This window comes from Berghia stephanieae, chromosome 8 (assembly GCF_034508935.2).
Source record: "Berghia stephanieae isolate SIO BIC M18660-M18661 chromosome 8, UCSD_Bste_1.3, whole genome shotgun sequence".
Lineage (NCBI taxonomy): Eukaryota > Metazoa > Mollusca > Gastropoda > Nudibranchia > Aeolidiidae > Berghia > Berghia stephanieae.
In genome coordinates this window covers 28,773,614-28,795,967 of record NC_088367.1, presented here as the reverse complement: position 1 = coordinate 28,795,967, position 22,354 = coordinate 28,773,614, and the positions used below count along the sequence as shown (strand labels likewise).

Genomic DNA, 22,354 nt, shown 5'->3' with positions numbered 1-22,354 from the left:
AGAGTCCTAATGTTAAAAATATACAAAAACTGTGATTGTTGAATACATACTGATAAAAAAAAAAGAAGTGCAGCTTTTTATAATTTGACCATAATTTTGATACTTATCTCAAACTTAGTTGTCAGTTTGGCAAATAAATAGTTTAACCTATGTTATTTTAAATAATGATTTCAAATGGAATCTCAATCATGCTAATGACTAAAAATTGACCTGTGAATTTCATAACCTTTAATTTTTGTCAAAGGAACAAATTATGATAAGCAAATTTGGTACATTTCATCTTAAGAATATTGTCTCTTGTATTTTTTTTTTCTTTTAATTATAGGTTTCTTTGTGATTTTAATATTTTAATAACTTTCTTTTCTTATTATTTCCAGTATATGAGAAAACTTCACCTCCAAGAAAGGGTAATTGATGAAGTTAAACTGGCTATCAAGCCTTTCTATAGTTCAAAGAAAATCAACAAAGATCAATATAAGCTCATCCTGAGAAAGGCTGTTCCCAAGGTATTGAATTGCTTTTTTCAAAAATATATTAATAATAGTACTTCACACTTATGAAACAGACACAAACTGTAGCAATGACTATCCCGCACAAATCTTTGGGCCTCTTTTTCGCTCACGAAGTGCCCAAATTCGCGACAAAATATGGGACGAAGCCGTTTGGTATATGCTATTTTAAAAAATTAATTACGACACTGTTTATCGATGAATATGACTGAAAGTTGGCACACAGTTAGAAAAAAGGTCATTTTAAATTATGTCAAGCGACAAAACTCGTACGATTACCAGAAGACCGTTATAAATAGATTTTTACTCTTTGGAGTAAAATATTTCTAAGACTACCGGGCGTATAGGTTTTGTCGCTGACAAGGTAATACATGAATATTTCTTCTTTTATGTTGTAAAATTTCATATGAATATGACGAGTACTTTTCCCGTATTTTTCAAAACACCATCCTAATTTGCTCTTCATTTGTAAAAGACAAAGCCATTTTGCCCCCCTACAGCCCGAATCACAAGTTCAAAACGATTTGGCACCAAACAGCGGCTGAGCGAGTCGTGGCAAAGCGCTTTCTGATTGGTTGACCTCGTTTTAAAGTTCATGACTAGTCAAAATGTCTGTGCGGTCTCACTGGCAGAGGGGTGTTTATCGTCTGCCATTGCGTTTGGGTTCAATAAACAGCTGATAATTTGACTGTTTAATTTACAAGAATTTAAGAAATTATAATGTTAAAAGTTTTCGATTGCAATATGATCTACAATCTCAGCATGGGTTTAATTATTGTGTTCCAAGTCACGTTCTATCAGTAACCTTTGTCCCCTTGTCCAATTTCTCTTTTCCTTCTATATTTCTTTTGTTTACGTACGCAATCTCTCTTTCTCTCTCTCTCTCTCTCTCTCTCTCTCTCTCTCTCTCTCTCTCTCTCTCTCTCTCTCTCTCTCTCTCTCTCTCTCTCTCTCTCTCTCTCTCTCTCTTCTCTCTCTCTCTCTCTCTCTCTCTCTCTCTCTCTCTCTCTCTCTCTCTCTCTCTGTGTGTGTTTATATATAAGTTAGAACTCTTCTAATGTTTTCATCATTTTCTCTATCAAATTTGCCATAAAATTGCCAAATTTCAATCTTTTAATCCACTTATTACGCAAGATACAACCAAAGGTCGAAAAAATGCTGAAAAAACGTCCCATATTTTCGCGTTTTTTTCCTCTTTGCGGGTCATCCACATAAATGACACCTTTGAAACTGAATAACTTGTTTATTTATGAATGGAATTTCAAAATTCAAAAACATTTTTACTCAGTGGAGATAGGGCTTTGATTTCAGACAAAATTTTTCCTCAAAAAGAGAAAAAAACATTTTTCATAGTCATTGCTACAAACTGATTTAATTCTCATATTCACACTACTGGGCAATCACTGTTTTGTTTCCTCATTCAACAAAGTCATGCTGTGAGAGTACTGGATTGAAGAAAGCAGGTTCTCGTTATTTGTGGATATTCTGGCATGTGCTACAGCCGAAATAATGAAATTGTGCGTCATGTGCTCCAGGCTTACCTGCTTTATATTGTGGGTGGAAACATGTCAATAGTGTTGCCCTTCAGAGGACAGTGGAATCTAGTGTTCACAAGAAGTAGAACAAGATAAGAATTCATGTTGAACTGGACAGATTAATAAGTGAAAAGGATTAAGATTATAAGATTTGAGTTGGTTGCAATTTAAGAAATTTTGTTGAGATGTATTATTATAACTCCAATATCTTGATATGGATTTTAAAATTAATTTTTAGCATCTGATCCAGTCTCATGTATTATCAGATTGAGACAGTGGGTCACTTTTGCATTTTTATAGAATTTTATCATTTTTGATGTAAATCAATTTTATTTTACTACCTTTTTTTTTTTTTTTTTGGCCCAGGTGTGCCATTGTAAGGGAGGTAATATCAACCCTCAAAAAATACAAGAACTGGTGGAAGCTTATGTCAAGAAAATGGGCAAGAAACAAGGTGGTGGTCAAGGGGCTTCGGGAAAGAAGAAGTCGAAAGGTGTATCAAAAGACGGTGCTCATAACGCAAAAGATGGGACCTCGGCTGGTGGTGTGAAACAGAATGGGGAACGGGCAAAGAAAGCTGTGGCAAACAGATGATGAAAGTTGTATACGTATATGGATCAGTAGTCTTTGATAATGTTGATATGATGATGATGATGGTAATGGTGGTGATGATTGGTGGTAATTTGAAAGTTATGTGGATTTTGTGCTACTGTCTGTGGAGTGAATAAGATTGAGTTAGTGACTGAAATTGCTCTCATGTGATGTAGTATTTTTATTTTCTCTTGTTGCCATGCTTTAAAATGGGTTGCATGGGGTGTAATGTGAAGACTATTTGATATGATCTAATATACATAGTTAATTTATTTTATTTATGCGATGTGTAGATGGGTGAGATGGCCGTGTAGTAATCTTTTTCTCCCTGTACTTTTCATTTGAACCCAAATTAAGGCATTGCATTACTGCACAGCTAGATGGCAACCTTAATTTTTGTTTGTTTTAAAGGTCAGTGATATAATATCTCTGAATATGACAGAGTATTATATGATACAGGTGAGTTCAGATTAAAAAAAAAAGAGTAGTGAACAATTTTCTAAAGTTCACCAATTATTTTGCAGGAGTCTTCTTATGTGGCCGACAGTGTACACTTTGTTAACAGCTAAAAATTTATTACTATCAAGAGATACAAATTTATTTTGTTCTCTTATTAATTTGGACTAATTATCAAGAGTCACCTGCATTTGGATTTAAACTGAAGGAAATATGATTGATATAAAATAATCCTGATTTGGATTTCCTTATTTCTGTATGTGTGTTCCTGTTGAATGCATACACAGTGTTAAACTTTGTATCAGAGGAAAATCATTCATGTTTCAGTCTCTTTTATATTGCAATTGTAGGATATTACTTGATGATATGGTCCTTTACCCTCTTTTTCTTACTTTTATTTGAGACACTTAAGACTGGCGTTTCGCAAGTAACTGTCCTGAGTCTCACCAATGTTGATTCTATCAGCTCCCTATTCCCAAGTGATGATAATATAAAACTCAAGAAAATCTTCCTTTTCTTCACCCCTTCCCCCTCCCCAACAAAAAAATAAAACAAGAAAAAAACCCCAATCCTGTCTATCAAGAAAAAGGGGAAAATAGCCAACAACAAAAAGACCATACCAAAATGTTTTAAACAAAAAGTCCGACTCCTATAACTATTGTATGCGCAATTGTTCCATGCTTGTGAATATCATTCATCATCTTCTTTCTCAATGTTGATATATTAATCCGTTACAAACCAAGGTTGCCAATTTTCTTTATATTTATGGAATTCAGCATGCTATAAACCCTCAGTATATTTTCCAATCACCTGTTAAACGGAAAAAATAAGTAATAAGTACATACTGTCTTTTTACTGGAGTTCAGCTCTCAGAAGGGGGGTCTGTCTATGTGTTTACGTAAAAGTTCACTAAGTTTTTGCCTCCTTAATTGGCAATCATGACAAACTCAAAAACAAACAAAGACGGAATTAAAACTGCCAGTCATTGTTTGTTATCCCGTTCATTGATGCCAAGTTCAAGTTGTTACCACATGAAGGCTTTGGCACCATTATGGTGCCAGTTAAAATATTTGTCATGACTTGTATATAATAAGTTGTCAATTTCAATTGTAATCATGAGTTGTAATCGCTTTGTTTTTGTTACTCTCTTTGTTTAGTTGTTGTTCTCTCAGCCTTTGCTTTGCTGTTTGTAAAATTACTTTCTTCTGATACTTATTTATTCAATTACCATTGCCAATGTATATAATATGATCTTCACAAAAAAACCCCTAGATTTTGTTTTATATTGTACTATTTGTGAAGGATTTATTTTAAATCCTTGTTGCATACAATTTGTTTTAAATTAGAAGAGTGGGTAAGAAAAAAACACAAAAACTGCGAATTTCTAATGATTTCATCACAATAAGAAGCCACCTTATTCTCAGTATCCATTCTTATCACGTTTAAACCCTTATATATGCTATTGCTATCGTTATGTCGTGAATCATTGTTGAGCAAGCAATTATATAGGTTCACACATGAATATTTAAATGAGGAAATGCATTTAATGGCATGGAGTTTTTTGATGGAGCAGTCACTTTTGCTGAGTCTTCTTTCCTTCTCTACCTGTTTTCCTTTTCCTTTCGGTCTTTGTCTTGTAATGAGATTACTCGGTTTAATCCCAGCCTGGGCTGGAGTCCTTGACTGAGAGGGAAACGGTCAAATGAACAGTGTTAATTTTGGGAGATGATATTTTTTTCCTTGTAAATCATATCTCTCTTATGTACTGTTATAGACTATTTATTTATTTTAAAAAATTATAATGATATTTCATCGTTTGTATTTCTCTTACTCCTAGTCTGATCCTGTGCTTATGTCTGGATAGGACTTTTAGGTGATCTCAAGCCAGCTCATTGATAATTTGCTCTTGGAATCTTCTTCCGTTTCCTATTTGAACCAGTCTCCTTTGTCTTACTTTTTCTAAGTTGCTTTTAATTTAATTGTAAATCTAGAATGTTTTTACTATTCCAGCGTTCTCCTTTTTAATGATGCTGAAATGACCTAAAAGAGCCGCTAGCGCCATAAAAGCCTTAAAAGCAGAATCTAAATAATTGCATATAAGTTGTTGAAGATGTAATGATAACTTGTGGTCTTGTAACAGGGTGCACTAAAGATAATCACAATTGTTGAGACTTTTAATCTCCACACTGCAAATGTTACTCATAATAATAATCTCATTAAATTTATAAATTATGTCAGTGCGATATTCATGGCTTGAGAGATATTGTTAATTAAAAATGATCAAGGATAGAAATTGTGCTCGCTTCTTCTGTTCATTTCCCTCTCACATTAAAAAAAAAATTCTTTACCTTGGAAACTGAATTAGGACTTATAATTAAAAATGAAGAAGTTAATGACAAATAATTTCTATTTTTGAGAATTAGAAAAAATAAATTGGGATAGGGCTTATATGTTATATTTATTGTTGATATTATTATTATTATTATTATTATTATTATTATTATTATTATTATTATTATTATTATTATTATTATTATTATTATTATTATTATTATCCTCCCCCCAAAAACCAGTCAAAACAAATGTCAAGATAAGGCTCCTTTAGCCGAATTGTTTCAGATTTCCTTGTCAAACGATTTCATATATTTCTTGTTGATTGATATTTTATGACTAGTGTGCTGGAGAGAGGAGATAAGATAACAAAATGAGAAAGTCTTTAAAGGTTAAACAGCAATTTTATTTGTTGATAAATGTTCTCATTGTTACATCATTGCTCATAGATACGAAAGCTTTATGACATATTTTTAGGAGTAAATTAAAGGCTGATATGTCCTCTGTTTTTCAAATGTAATAATAGTAATGCACTTTGTATTGTTTGTAAATAATTCAGGTGTGGCAAAAAAAAGAAAAAGAAAAAAAGAAAAGGTGTTGTGAGTTTGCCAGTCCTTGACTGGTTTGAAAAATAGATATGTGTGCAGACATGGTAGTAAAATCTACAGAATATTCGATTCACAGAAAACTCTTGAAAATTAATTTTCAGACTTGACTTCTTCTTGATGGAATGCCTAGGATCGCTGAGGGAATATGGTATTCTTACAGTTGGTTGCTGAGGAATGAAAATTTAGATTGATCCATTTGGCTGGGTGGGGATCCCGACCTCCCATAGCGGGCAGGGAGGTACATACTGTGTCTTCTATCCCCTTATATCTGTTTTCCAACATGCTTTCTATCTTTGTCTTGGAATGAAATTACTTGTTTTTTTCCTGGCCCTAGTCGAGTCCTGGCTGGGAGGGAAACAGTCAAATGCATAGTTATTGTTTTGGGAGATGATATTTTTTTCCTTGTAAATCATCTCTCTGTAATGTATTATTGTTATTTTAATGTATAATGTAGGCATTTGAGTGTATTCCTCTTTGTTGGATTTTGTGCTTGTGTCTGGATGAGACTTATAGTTATAGGTGATCTCAAACTAGGTGCATTGGTGGTATGCTCTTGGAATCTACATCTGATCCCTATTTGTTCCCAGTTCCCCTATGTCTTACTTTTTCTTGGGTGCTTTAATTGTAATTCTAGAACTTTTTACGGTCCCATTTTCTTCCTTTTTACTGGCGCTGATATAACCTAAATGTGTTGCAAGCGCCGTAAAACCCTTAAAAACAAAAACAAAACAAACGATCCATTTGGTCCTGCTAGAATTGATGCGTGTGAATAGGAGGGAAAAAAAATTGATTGATTTTGTGTCATTGGCTCTGATAAGGACTAAGAATTGAAAGATGTTGTTGTACAATATACAGCTGTAATCATTTGAAATTGTAAAGATCACTTTTATAATTGTCAAAATTGTCGTTGCGAGATGGATCAAAAAGCTCCTTGCTAATGTTACAAAATACTATAATAGAGGTTCTGTTGACATAGTATTGTTGAAAATAAAAACAATTGAGTTTGTTGTTTGTTTCAAATTCTTTTTTTTTTTTTTTTTTCTTTAAAAAATGGTTCTCTTTACTTTTTAACATAATTTTATTCTAAATGTAGTTAAACATATGTTATCGTTACTGTCATGATGATGAGGCAATTTGCATGGTTTTCATTTTGAGTGATTAGTATGTGAGTGAGTATTATTATTTTATTTTATATTACAGTGATAGTCATTATATTAATTTAAATTGAATGCATATATGAAAATTTACTTGTTGCACACACACGCATACATACATACATACATACATACATACATACATACATACATACATACATACATACATACATACATACATACATACATACATACATACATACATACATACATACATACATACATACATACAAACATACATACATGCATGCATACATACATACATACATACATACATACATACATACATACATACATACATACATACATACATACATACATACATACATACATACATACATACATACATACATACATACATACATACATACATACATACATGCATATGTACATACATACAACCCAGTAATACTGAGACTGAGACATATTTCACATTGAAATATTCCTGCTATTATGAAATTGAATATTGACGATAAAACAAATTGTGAAGTGATGAGATTGCTGCATGGATCTTATTAACATGTTTTTTTTTGTTTTTTTTTTGTTGTTGGTATGTGTGACATGACAACTTGGATGGAAAAAAAATAAAATGATTTTAGTCAATGATTTCATAAACAAGACTTTCTTCTTTTTTAAAATAGAGTTGAATCCTGATAAAGCCATTACTGCCGGAGGAGAATGATTAGTTGACTTGAAGCAAGGTGGACTTTATTTATTATCAATAGAACATGCTTAGACAAAGAATGGAAAATGTGGGACCAGCAAGATTTGTTGACTTGATGTTGTATGCCGAAGTTGACTTTAACTCACTCAATCCTAGAGATTTTTCCCACTTTTCAAAATTGGAAAAAAAATGTATTAAAAATGAGCGTGTACAGAGATAGTTTTATTCAACTATCATTAACATGCAAAAACTACAAACATTAACTTTGATACTAGGGTTGAGTGTTAGGGTTGAGTGAGTTAAGAGTGTTGCAGATTCCACTGTAATTTTTTTCTGACTTTTTTTTGTTGGTATAGTCACGCTCACCTTATTGCAATTATTGTATTTGCTTTGATGCAAGCAATGTTGATTGTGGTCAGTGAACGGATAATTGAAAAAATTTGTTCTCCCGCATAATGTTATTGGGAGAGGCTTTTTTACACACATTACCATCTTCATCTCAGGTGTAAATGAGTATCTGACTATGACAGATATTGTAAGTCCCTACTATATAAATGAAGCCTGAGAGGTAACTTGTACTTGTATGAAGATGACGTTTGGTTCCATAGGGCATGGGGAAAATAAAACATTATGATGGGCAAGTATGATGAATCTGTAGAAAAGAGGCGCCAGGTTTCTGGGTTGATTAATTTCTTTTTTCTTTTAAGCAGCTTACCTGCAGGGTGTAATGTCTGCTTGAAAGTAGTCTCTTTTTGTCTTACTTATTCTTAGGTACTTTATGACTCAAGACTCTGACAGGCACTGAACAACAAAGTGACAAATTAATGAGCAGACACCGGTGTAAAGATAAAATATCAGATTATGTTATCAGCACTGAACTCTAAATCTAACTCTAACCATTCCTTTGTGTTGCATACTGTCTTCCTTTTCTTTGGTACTGAAATGACCTTATATGTTGCAAAGCGGAATTAAATTGCCTTTATGTCCGACTGTGTTGGTTTTACTTGACATTGGCTGGAATTCTTCATTGAATGGGATATTGTCAATAAGTATTAATTTTTTCTCACTATAAATTTTTTAAGCACCATATCTTCAAGTTAATATCAAATGCATAGCGGCCAACTGTCCTGATAAAATCGGGACAGTCCCAATTTTGCAATCTGAGAAAAACAATATGACTTTATGTGTATAATGGAAGTAACGCTTACTTGTCCCAGGAGTATGCATTTTTTTTTGGCTAACAAATTAAGACAAGGAACAGAAAAAACTCTAAATTTAGATTATATTATATAATAGTTCAAACATAATGATGTTTTGGGTCATGCCGGGATTGTGTGTCAGGGTGTCCCGTTTTAGCTCTTTGAAAAGTTATGCAATTGCATCATCAGCATTTTTAGGGTACCCCATTTCTGCAGTGAAATACACTTGGCTTCAGAGTAGGTAACTGATACCTCTGGTCTTTTCTTGATCTAGTCTTACTATTTACACTGTGTATAACATATATGATTGGGGAAAAAAAATAAAGTGAGTGAAGATGGCTCTTCTTTCGAGTCATCTTCACCTGCTTTATATTCTTTCCATTTAAATTATCTCCCATTAGCACCAATAATCGATTTCATTGCCTTTTTTTTGGCTATACTGAGCTTTCAAGTCTGCTTTTCACAACCAAAGATTTTGATTGTGACTAATGGTGCCTTATTGAATTGCAACCTCTTTTTGCCATATTTCACTGACTGACAATGTCAATTTATAAAGTGGTTGGTCTTAAAACAATTTTGGAATTGTGAATTGAATCAAATCTGGTGTTATGCTGAGAGAGGCTGCTTTTGTTATCTTGGTCTTTTCATTAGCTCGAGATTATCATAATCAATGGTCATGGAACGAAATTCTTAGGTTTTTTTTTTGTTTTAACAGCTGTATTCTAAGTCTTTTTGTGCTTAAAAAACGAACTTCAGCTTTTCTATAGAGAGCAATATCCACTAAACGTGTTCTAAGATCTTTACAAAGGGTCCCTGACCAACAGCTACAGTAACAACATATCAAATGAGATATGACACTTGTTAGGCTACAGAGACAATGCTGTTGATGGTTAGGTACTCATTTTACACCTGAGTATGGTGAGATAATATGAGTAAAGAGCCTTTTCCAAGGACTTGACTTTGTGCAGAGCGAGTGTCATACCACAAGATCACATAGTGCACGTGTTGTGAGATCATGGTCATTTTTCTTTTTCTTTTCTTTTGAATAATTTTTTTTTTTAATGTATTATTTCTCAGACAATTGATCCCTGACATTGACTTGGTGGTTTTTGTATTGTTAGAATTTGGTTATATGGTACAAATGCTTAGTTTGTTATACTTTTTTAGCTAATTTTGCTTTTAATGCATTCTCCCATATTTCTCAATATTTCTTGCAGATCTTGTTCACCCCAAAGATTTTCACTCATAGTCATAGCTTCTACACGACTAAAAGCATTACTGGAAAAAGAAGTATGAATTTTTGAAAGAAAGTCACAGATTGTTTATTATATAGCTGCTATATTGTGGTAATAGCTTCAATCAGTATGTCGTCAGAGGATAAAGTCTTGACAGAGGAGGATATAGACCCTAATGAGGCTGTGTATTCTGAAGTAGAGGAAGATGATGATGATGATGATGACGATGACGAAGATGACGAGGAATCAGATGATGACGAGGATGGTACTGAGGATGAGAGTGACAATGACAGAGGAGAAGGTACACGTTTAAACTTTGCATTTTATATTTTTCTTCTGTTTGACTTCACTGGGGTGTTATATTTACACATCATGTGAGGCCTCTGTGCTTTCAAATTCTACTTTTATTTCCATTATTATTATGTCATGACTATTGTTATATTGGGAGTGTCATCAAGTACAAACTTGTGTAATACTGCAAAAGAATGGTTCGACAATGTTGCAAAAGCTGACAACCCTTGATTCAATTTACAAGCCAGTTTCTGTCTTATTTATTTGTGACATGGTTGTTAAATCAAATTATTTCTATATATGAGTTTTAAAAAAATGTTATTCTTCTTATAAAGGACGTTGAAACAAAAATCTTGATAAAGCATTTGAAAACATTGTGAGTCAAGTGAATAAATCAAGAGTTATACGAGTTCACAACTTGACACTCTTAAAAGTAATAAAAAGATAAAATAATGAAAAGAAATAAATAAATAAATAGATAAAATTACATATTAAAGTCATTGTTTAGTCTTATTTTTGGACAAGGCCTATCAATGGATGAGCAAATCTTTTTTATTGACATCTTTTACTTTCTTATGCTAGACACAGCAGCTGATCGTTGCTGGCTTCTACTTCCTGGACATTTCCCCTCTTTGTCTTTGGGGTTTTTTTTTTATTGTTTTTTTTTAAATGCTTCGTAGTTCCAAAGCTGTTGCAGACAATGATGAACTCATAAATCTTTAACAACAGCCTAAAGCATTTGTTAAACCCCAAACTTGTGCTTGACCTTCTGTGAACTTTTAAGCTCATCGTTAGCTGTATAAAAATATCTAGCTATGAATGATTCATTTAGATTTGTCATTACTAAGATGAAGTAGTTGTAATGTTGCTGAAGAGGTGTCATTTATAAAGTGATTGTGCTCAATTTTTCTCTCTCTTAATTTGAAAAATATTTCATTTTTCGAGGCTACAATAGAAATTATTTTGTTTCAGGTAATGCTACTGGTGTAGAAAGTGCTGAGGATGGAAGTGAGGATGAAGAAATCGACGAGGAAGAAGGAGAAGAAGATGAAGGGGAAGATGTAGAAGTAGGGAACCAAAGTGATGACTCTAGTGATGGAGAGAATGCTGGTGATGCTTGCCCCATTTGCCTCAATCGCTTCAGACACCAAGATGTTGGCACACCCGAGAGTTGTGATCATTGCTTCTGTTTGGAGTGCATCCAAGAGTGGGCAAGGGTGAGGACTAACAACAACTGCATGAATTGAAATAACGTTGTTTGCATTAACTTCTAAGACCTGTTTTGATTTAGCTCTATTAAATACTTTGCTTATCTGAATTCTCTGCTATATCAAAGAAGAGAGAAAATCTGATAAAATCATGATATTTAAGATTGCAACACTTCATACTCGATAATCATCTTGTGATATGGAAAAAAAATCCTGATGGTATCTGGTTTTGAGTGTTTTTTCACTGTCACACCCATGTTAGACAATACGTACACAAAATATAGGATGTGGTAGTTCTTTTCTTGTTTCTTTGAAAATATATAATGTGCCTCTTTTCCTGTTTACAGCAGAGCATCTAGAAACATTTATCTAGTGCTGCTACTGTTAGTATATAATGTGGTTTTCAATTTGAGTGTGAAAGAAATCATTTAATTACATTCAAATTTCATATTGATGCCTTTTCTTCTTCCTCTGATATTTTCCACTATTACTACTATAGTTAACTGTAAACTTTAAAAATGTTATTGCATGAATGAAAATTCAACAGACTTGTTTGATTGCCCATTCATGTGAACACGACAGAGTTAAACATTTTATTTTTTCTCATAAATCTCAATACATTTATATTACAGAATGTCAACACCTGCCCAGTAGACCGACAAGTATTCCGTCTCATTCTTGGAAGACATGCTGGAGAAGAGAAAATTTTTCAACAAGTATGAGTGTGAAAAAAATAGATTCTGTGAACATTTCACAATACCTAGGAGACTGTCTCAAAGTTCTTTTCAGTGATTTGAAATTATTTTTCCTGTTCATCTTTCTTAGGAGTGCATTCTCCCATAGTAGGCAAGGAGGCACGTACTGTGTCTTCTATCTATCCCCTTATATGTTTTCCAAATTGCTTTCTGTCTTTGTCTTAGTTTTGCCCTGACTTTGGCCAGAGTTCCTTGGCTGGGAGGGAAACAATGTATAGTTATAGTTTTGGAAGATGACATTTTTTCCCTTGCAAATCATCTCTCTGTTATGTAGTTATTTTTAAACTTTTAACATATGATTTGTAAACATTTGAGTGTATTCAGGGTGAGACTTTTAGGTGATTTCTAACTAAGCACTTTGATAGTGTGCTCTTGGAATTTACATGTTTCCTATTTGAACCAATTCCGCTTTGTCTTACCTTTTCTTAGGTGCTTTAATTGTAACTTTAGAACTTTTTTACTATCCTATTTTCTTCCTTTTTACTGGCGCTGATTTGACCTTAATGTGTTGCAAGCGCTGTAAAACCCTTAAAAACAAACAATTAATTAGGAAGGAGTACATTATATTTGTTGACCTGGTGTAGAGGTGGTCTTGTTGTCACAACATGACCAAAATTAGAGTTAGAGGGTCTGAGCTGTTGGTTAAACATTTTAAAGGCTTACATTTTCCTTGTTATATCATAAGCCCCCCCCCCCCCCCCCCCCCCCCCGAAAAACTTGAGCATTTGTATAGCACAATATCCACTAAACATGCTCAAAGTTTTTAACAAGGGGTCCGTAGCCAACAGCAACACTTAACATGTAGGACGAGACATGACATCTATTAGGCAATATCGATATTACAATTTTTTTTTCGGACCAGAGACAGCGCTGTTAACAGCCAGGTTCTTATTTTACACCAGAGTATGGTGAGAGAATGTGAGTAAAGAGTCTTTCCTAAGGACTCAAATATGCACCGCTCAGAGTGGGAGTTGAACCCAAGACCTTCGGACGCAAAGATGAATGTCATACCACAAGATCATAAAACCGCACGAGATGGATGTTAACTTTAGAGGTCCTCCTTTGTAAAGCAACATTGTTGTCTGAAAATGAAACTAGTATCCATTGAGCTGCAAGTCTCATCCTATTTGTAAAATGTATGCTCTTCTATCATGAGATAAAAAAGATTATGAAGCGAAAAAAGCATGAAATGATATACAAAAACAGTCTATAAGGTAAATTTGTAAATATATCTAGTCTTTGGTGAATAAAAAAAAAATACATCAAAGCTTTTTCTTTTGTTATTTTTATGTCATAGCTCTCTGCTACTTATCCTTCAGTAGCAGTGGCAGTATTCTGATTACCGCATTATCTTTATTAATGTCAATGGTAGTAATTGTAGTAAAATTTATATAGCGTCTTTAGCCGAAGCCCAAAGGAGCTTTAACAAAGTTTAAACTTTAAAGATACTGCAAATATTCGAGCTTAGTTTAAATGTCTTGAGGTCAAGTTTAAAACTTAGGATAGGGTTCATACTTTATGATGTGAAGTGCTTGTCGATTTTCGAAGAATTAGAGGGAACTATAAAATTGATCACTTCCATTGTGTGTATTATCTGTCATCAGTTTCCTGTGGAAGACAAACAAAGTCAGGAGGTTGGTGAAGTGGAAGAAGAGGAGGAAGACCCAACATTCTGTGAAGTCTGTCATCAATCAAATAGGGAGGACAGACTCCTGTTATGTGATGGCTGTGACTTGGGGTAAGTCTGTCATCTGTTATTTAATGTACAAAAGCCATCAGTCAATTAGCGAGGACAGGTTCCTGTTCTGTTCTGTGTACAAAAGTCATCAATATAATTGGGAGGATAGGTTCCTGTTCTGTGATGGCTGTGGCTTGGGGTAAGTCTGTCATTTAATGTACAAAAGTCACCAATCAAAATGGAAGGACAGGTTCCTGTTCTGTGATGATGGCTGTGACTTGGGCTAAGTCTGTCATTTAATGTACAAAAGTCATCAATCAAATAGGGAGGTCAGGTTCCTTTTCTGTGATGATGGCTGTGTTGGGATAAGTCTGTCATTTAATGTACAAAAGTCATCAATAAAATTGGGAGGACAGGTTCCTGTTCTGTGATGATGGCTGTGACTTGGGATAAGTCTGTCATTTAATGTACAAAAGTCATCAATAAAATTGTGAGGGCAGGTTCCTGTTATGTGATGATGGCTGTGACTTGGGGTAAGTCTGTCATTTAATGTACAAAAGTCATCAATAAAATTGTGAGGGCAGGTTCCTGTTATGTGATGATGGCTGTGACTTGGGATAAGTCTGTCATTTAATGTACAAAAGTCATCAATAAAATTGGGAGGACAGGTTCCTGTTATGATTTGTAGTAAGTGACATCAGTTATTTAATGTACAAAAGTGGATGTAATAACTTCAAAACAAGATCAAAATACTAAACACAATGTTTTGGGATCCAAGGCCTCCTGCCAATTTGACTGTTTTTGTGATTGGCTGAAAAAGAGTCTTTGAGTCTGAAATGTTCAGCGTTTAGTATTCTTTATGAGCTGTTTACATTAATTTTTATACATTATATATTATAGTCCACGCTTCTAGCAGCTTTTCATCTGTCATTTTGGGAGGAGAAATACGTGACATTCTGTTAATGGCATTGATTTTAAGTAGGGTCAAAAAGGAATATAAAAAAGTCTTGTCTCATGTCTTGAAGGAAAAAAGAATAATGCAAAGCTAGAGAAATTTGATGTTTTCAAATGTACTCAGTCCAGAAATGTATCTATGTTGATTATGTGACTGTAATTATATGTTATAGTTTTCTTACTGCTTTTTAAAGATTACTTTAGTAACTGTTTGATGTTGGTATTGAAATTACTTCTCCTACTTTACAATCGTATGCAGTGGATGACCTTTTGAAACAGCCTCATATTTATTCGTGGATAGGCTGGTATTACTATATTGACTAATTCTCTTGATAGGTATATCTTGTTTGTTTTTATTCCAGCTATCATTGTGACTGCCTCACGCCACCCCTCGCACAAGTCCCAGTTGATGAGTGGTTTTGTCCTGAGTGTCAGACAGTCAGAGGAGATGGTAAGCTCAGCATCATCATCATCATCATCATCATCATCATCATCATCATCATCATCATCATCATCACCGTCATTGTTTTCATCACTATCATCATCATTGTCATCATCATCATCATCACCATCATTATTTTCATCATCATCATCATCATCGTCATTGATTTCATCATCATCATCATCATCACCGTCATTGATTTCATCATCATCACTGTCATTGTTGTCATCATCATCACAGTCATTGTTTTCATCATCATCACCATCATTGTTGTCGTTGTCTTGTTGTTGACATCTTCGTCGTCATCATTATCACCATCAATGTCGTCATTATCATTATTGTCTTCATTGTCATGGTTGTCATCATCATCATCATCATCATCATCATCATCATCATCATCATCATCATCATCATCATCATCATCATCAGCATCATCATCATCATTAACATCAACATCCACAACATCAGTGTCGTTCTCCTCCTAACTGTTGTCCTTTTATAATTATTTTTGCCTTATATTATGGTAGAAAGTGCTATCATGTTATTGTGACTATTTCAGCTGGAGAGGTATTGAATCGTGAGCACCGAAGACAGATTGCCAGGACACGAGTAAGTGAAAGAGTACGACAAACCATCCAATTTGCAAGGGCAGAGAGGATGGAAAGAAGGAGGAGAGTTGCTACCATGATGGAGGATGAAGAGGTGAGTGTATTTTTTCATGCATTTTAACCATTTCCTTACCACCTGCAGCAAAATCATCACATTTGTTACGACACAATATACATTTTTTTTCTTCAGATTATTTTGTACATCACAAACTTTGAAGAATGGTCTTTGTTTAATTAATAAGAGCATGAAGTTGTTTTGTAGAGAGCTTGTTTGAATTTAAAAAGTCAATTGTTCTGCTGGTAAGCCTGCCATTTTGGGAAATACTGATAAGGATTGGTAAGGAAAGATTCCTAATGTAAGGATGTGAAACTTGGAACGCATCACAGGCATGTATAAGGAGGGTACAGATTTCCGTAAACAGGTGCATGCGTAAGCTACTCAGAATAAAATGGATGAATAGAATAAAAAATGAAGTATGGAAAAGAACACAGCAGAAACCAGTGGGAGAGGAAATAGGAAGAAGACTATGGAGGTGGATTGGACACACGCTTAGAAAGAATGACTCCACTATAACAAAGAAAGTATTGGACTGGAACCCTCAGGGCAGAAGATCAAGGGGAAGGCCACGAGGAACATGGAGAAGAATTAAAGAAGCTGATATACAGAGAAGTGACAAGACATGGAATGAGATAAAAAAGTTAGCTCAGGATAGAGAAGGATGGAAACTGTTTGTCTGTGGCCTATACCCTGACCCAGGGTGAAAAAGGCAATGAATGAATGAATGAAAGGAAAGAGTTAACTGGGTGCTTGCTTGTCTGTTGCTAAAAATGTTTGCTCTCATATCATTTTCACCAGTACTCATGGATAGTGATAGCTGTCGTGCTATACAAAGCCTGCTCCTTCCCATGAAATTTTGTGACAGATTATGACTATAGTCAGTAAATTAAAAGTGAACAATGAGATTAATTCATTAGTTGGAAAATTTTTTGATGTTATCTTAAAGTACTACTTAAGACATATGGTGACTGTGACTGTATCTGTAATATTTTAGGAAGGAGCAAACTTTATATTTCGCCATGTTCAGGAATTGTTCCAGTTTTTTATTAAGTCTACGTTTTCACAAGGTTAATATTACACTTTTTTATATGACGACAAGACAATTTAAGTGCTTTTTACTTTCATTTTAATTTAATTAACTTTGCTACCACGTCTAATATTTACTTAAATGATTATGTTATTACATGTTTTAATTTTCATAGATTCATACCATGGTATCGCTTATTTTCCATAATCGTCCCTCCCTTTTTTTTTCTTTTCCTTTTCCACTCTTCTTCCAAAAACTAATTAACTGATGAAGAATGGATAACTTATGGGTAATGCTTCTCTCAGCCCTTCCAAAAGATCTTTCGAAAGCTTCATCAAAATTTGAAAAAGCGTATGAAACAGCACTGCTCAAAGCAGAATGAAAAACACAAAAAAAAATAATTTAAAAAATTCATAATTTCAAAATGAATATTCAAAGTTTTAGCAGTTCATAACCTTGACTGCTGATGTCTTTTTTGGTCCATTTCAAAGGACAAGTTCGAGCTGAGGATGAGTTGAGGTCCTTTTTTATGATCTCTCTGACAACCTAGTAGCGATTGGGCAGCTGGATTTCTAGGATCAGATTAATATTACTCAGTGATGAACTCACATAGTATCTAAATAGGACCAAGCAATTTTTATTGGTAGTTTATGTAATGCCATGGAAACTGGAACAAATACTGGCTCCATGTATGGCAAGCTCTTTTAAATTCCTATAATATTATATTAAAATGTGGAAATAGACTAATATTACCTGAGAAATTTTATTTTTTTCTTGCTTACAGGAAAATGAAGACTTGTATTCACTACCAACAACATCAACCCAAGCCAGGGCAAGCAGCACATCAAGGACAGCCACTCGAGGGACCAAAAGGAAAATAACCAGGAAAAGAAAAACCCCTACAAAGAGGAAAAAGAGAAAGACCACCAAAAGGAAAACGACCAAGTCATCAACAACTGCTTCTGGCACAAAGAAGAGGAGGAAAAAAAGGAAGACAACAAAGAAAGGGAAAGGAAAAGGAAAGAGAACTAAGGCTAGGAAATCCTCAAAAGCGGTAATTGATTGATTTAATCGTTTTTGATCTTTTACAGGTGAAATTTTTTATTTACTCCAATGACATCATGTCTTTCTCTTTTTGTCAAGAGAACAGTAACTTAATTGAAGCCTGGTTGCATTACAATTACTGCTCTATTTTGAAAAAAGACTAGGTTTTTAGTTATTTCAGCAGCCAGATTAATGGGATAGATTATGATTTGAAAGAAATGCAGAAAATTTGCTGTTAGAGGATTACACGTGTAGCTCACAAAATGGGATAATGCTAATGTTGCTGCTTGAAGCTCGAAGCAATAAGTAACGATAGTCAAACAGAATGGAAGCTTCAGTTTAGTTCATCTGTCTTTGTTAGTTAAATCGAAACTTCCATTCCACTTGACTATCGTTATTTATTCCAAAATGGGATAAGAAGGGGAATTTATTGTAATGGAGATCTGCCATCTCAATTATTATTATTGTTTGTTTTTTTTTCTACAAGGTAATGCATCCTATAGGGGTGTCATACTGATTTTAAGAAAAAAAAAAGGAAAAGAATGTTTGGGAATCACTTTTTCAAACTTATATTTATTCTACATTTTAAAATTATTCACATTTCTGCAAAAAATGTATATACGTATTCTTAATTGTTTTCAGAAACAGTGCCATTTATTTATATATGAGACTTTCCTTGTTTTATCAATTATTTTGATGTTAGGTTGAACAAAGATTTTTAGGAATCATTTCAGATCTTTTAGAAAGTAGATAGCATTTAGCATGTCCTTAATTAATTTTAGTGCTTAACGCAAGGCCACCACTTAAAATGAGTTATTTTCCATTCAGAGTCTTTCTATTTTTTAAAAAAGGTTCCTTTTTTAACAAAAAAGCTTCTTAAATCTCTCTGAATATTGTTATGAATAGATATGTATAGGTAATATTGATTCAAAAAAATTTATTCAATATATTGTCATCAGAGTCCAGTGGTTCAGATGCCACCCTCATCCAGTGTCAAAGGTCGTATCGCTGATAAACTGGGTCTGTCCAAACCACCATTGGGTCGATCCATCCCCATGCAAAAGACCCCATCGTCAGCTAGCGGAGGTGGCAGTAGTGGTGGTGGTGGTGGTGGTGGTGGTGGTGGTGGTGGATGGGGTGGTAGAGGGGATTCTGGTGGCTCAGGATCATCTTCCCTCTCCATCCTTGGAAAAAGGGATGAACTCTATTATTTTGCAGAGTAAGTTTATTTTTAACAGTGATAATAATATGACTCAAATCTGGCTTTTTATGTCTAGTTTGAATTATAGACAGGAATAGTGATTGTTTAGCTTCAAGTACTTGATCTTGAATTAGAGGGGCTAAAAACTTAATTTTCACTTTTCCCACTGCTTGATTGTTAGTCTCTTGATTGTTTTTCAATATTAATTCCATGAAAAATATTGAAACCTAATTTTTTTTTCGATATTTTCCAAATATTGACGTAATTTTGTGTAGGAAAACGACGTTATGACATAATAGCCTCATATAATTTTCTAAATCATAGAAAACTGAAATTTTCTTTTTTTCTGATAATTTTACCTTAAATTTAACTTCAGTTTCGAGTTCAGATTGACATATTACCAGAACAAGGCAGTGGATTAATTTTACTTAACATTTTTTTGGAATCACATCTGTTGTGTTATGTTTTATTTTTTTGTTTTTGTTTTGTGATCATGTTTATTTTCTTTGAATAAAGTATCTAAAAATTCTGGTGAAATTGCATTATAAATTCAGCCCCCCCCCCCCTTTTTTTAAAAATAATAATAAAAAAATTATGACAATTGAAATCTCTTCAAGTTGTATCAATGCTAATTATTAATCTCTGTGTTTTCAAAATTTGATTAATTTGTTAAACTTTAATTTTATTGACTTACCTCTTTATCTATTCTATATTTGCTCAGACAAGAGGGAGAAGAGCGAGAGGTGATTCCACAACGCCGTGCCATTCCTGCCAAGTCCCTTCTCTCATCATCTGCAAAGATGTCTCATGTGCCTTTGCCTCTCTTTCCAGCTAAGAGGTAAACTTCATTAACTTTCTTAAAGCCCTTTTCGATATAGATTAGTCTAGTTAAAAGGCTGCACATGCTTATATCGTCCAGTTTGTAATAGGAGTAAATGGGTCAGTGCCTCTAAAACTCCCACTTGTAGGGAAATTTGTCCATTTTGTTATAGGAGTATATGGGTCAGTGCCTTTAAAACTCCCTCTTGTAGGGAAATTTGTCCGTTTTGTAATAGGAGTATATGGGTCAGTGCCTTTAACTCACTTAATCCTAGAGATTTTTGCTACTTTTCAAAATTGGAAAAAATTGTATTAAAACTGAGCACGTGCGTATATATTTTTATTCAACTATCATTAACATTTAAAAAATGGAAAACATTAGCTTTGATACTACACCTATAATTTGTCTCAGAAAAATGTAATAAATAGGCATGGGATGATAAAATTAATCTGGGTAAACTACGGATATAGTCGGTTTTAGGGTTGAGTGAGTTCCACTGGTGGGGAAATCAGTCTAAGCTGGATTTGAAATCAATTTCTTTTGGATTTGAAAGCAATAGACACATAGATAACCGCCTCATGGACAGTCATCATAATGTAAACAATGGCAGTGACTGGTAAACATAGCGAACTACACAGGTTTTACTATCGATGGCATGTGTCTATATAAAATACCCATTCTGGTGACGTCCCATAGTGGTCAGGGAGGTACTTGTTCTGTCCTCTATCCCCCTGTATCTGTATTTCAATTGCTTTCTGTCTTTGTCTTGGAATGAGATTACTTGGTTTTGTCCTAGCCCTGGCTGGAGTCATTGGCTGCGAGGGAAACAGTCGAATGTATAGTTGTAGTTGATGGCATCTCTCTGTTTTAACATTTGATTTGTAAATATTTGAGTGTTCCTCTTCTTTGTGGGATCTTGTGCTGGTGTCTGGGTGAGACTTTTAGGTAATCTCAAACTAAGTACACTGATAGTGTGCTCTTGGAATCTAAATCTGTTCCCTATTTGACCCATTTCCCCAAGGTCTTACTTTTTCCTCAAGTCCTTTTAACTGTACTTCTAGAGTGTTTGTTCCAATTTTCTTCCTTTTTACTGGCGCTGATATGACCTAAATGTGTTGCAATCGCCGTAAAACCCTTAAAAACCAGCAAACAATAAAATACCCATTGTTCTACCACTTGACCAAAGAACCAACACAGAAAACTTATGTGTAAATTTAAACGTTTATAAAATGATCGAGAAAATTGTTTGATAACTAGTCACCCATATAGCGGTATAAGAACACTTACAATGATCAGAGAGAGGTCGATTTCATTCAAGTTATTGTTTATAAACAACAATGTTTGTCCGAGCACATGTGAAGATGTATGTCACGAATTCCATGTTTTGATTGGTCAAAAATCTACTGGTTAATTGCATCACTGCTTTCCCATTATCATATCCCGAAAGGTAATCTTAGTCTTTCCACTCGCATTCCGTATTTTAATGTTTTCAACACTGGCTGTTATAATAGATAGAGAAAACTTTATGTATGGTGAAAAAATTATGCCTCTATAAATATTTTTCTTACATATGACTTACTTTCTCAATATAGTTCATGAAAGGATGAACCAGCTGTTTAAAACTGAATCAAAATTAAAAGTGAGAAATTTGAGTAATAATATGTTTTCTATAAAAAAAAAAATGTCCTTCAGAGCCATTAGGTCCATGGAACCAGAGTTTATCCCCGTTTTTATAGCGTGAAATGGACAATAGCAATTGCTTGCGACCCTTTGGATAGGACGCTGGTCTGTCGCAGAGTACTTTCCACCATATCTTACAGACCCAGCTAACCAATCACTGCTGTATGGACAGGGGGTCCAGAAAAAAATTGTTTCATTTAGGATAAGTATAATTTATAAAGCTACAAATAAAAATTGAGTTTTTATATAACTCGATATCCACTAAATGTGCTCAAAGTGATTTACAAGGGTTCCCTAGACAACGGT

At 34.1% G+C, this 22,354-nt stretch overlaps 1 protein-coding gene across 2 annotated transcripts in view; it reads left to right on the top strand.

The window, feature by feature from the left end:
• Positions 1-22,354, top strand: part of LOC144978470 (uncharacterized) — a 50,243-nt gene that overhangs the window by 14,985 nt on the left and 12,904 nt on the right. The window contains exons 2-10 of one of the 2 annotated variants that reach the window (XM_078924600.1): positions 10,265-10,583; positions 11,546-11,790; positions 12,414-12,497; positions 14,141-14,274; positions 15,531-15,619; positions 16,170-16,312; positions 18,088-18,357; positions 19,307-19,566; positions 20,270-20,386. In XM_078924600.1, coding sequence (XP_078780726.1) covers positions 10,412-10,583; positions 11,546-11,790; positions 12,414-12,497; positions 14,141-14,274; positions 15,531-15,619; positions 16,170-16,312; positions 18,088-18,357; positions 19,307-19,566; positions 20,270-20,386 — 1,514 coding nt within the window. In that variant the 5' untranslated portion in view covers positions 10,265-10,411. Of the gene's footprint in view, positions 1-10,264; positions 10,584-11,545; positions 11,791-12,413; positions 12,498-14,140; positions 14,275-14,735; positions 14,748-15,530; positions 15,620-16,169; positions 16,313-18,087; positions 18,358-19,306; positions 19,567-20,269; positions 20,387-22,354 lie in introns of those variants that run through there. The other variant, XM_078924601.1, reaches the window with a different exon arrangement.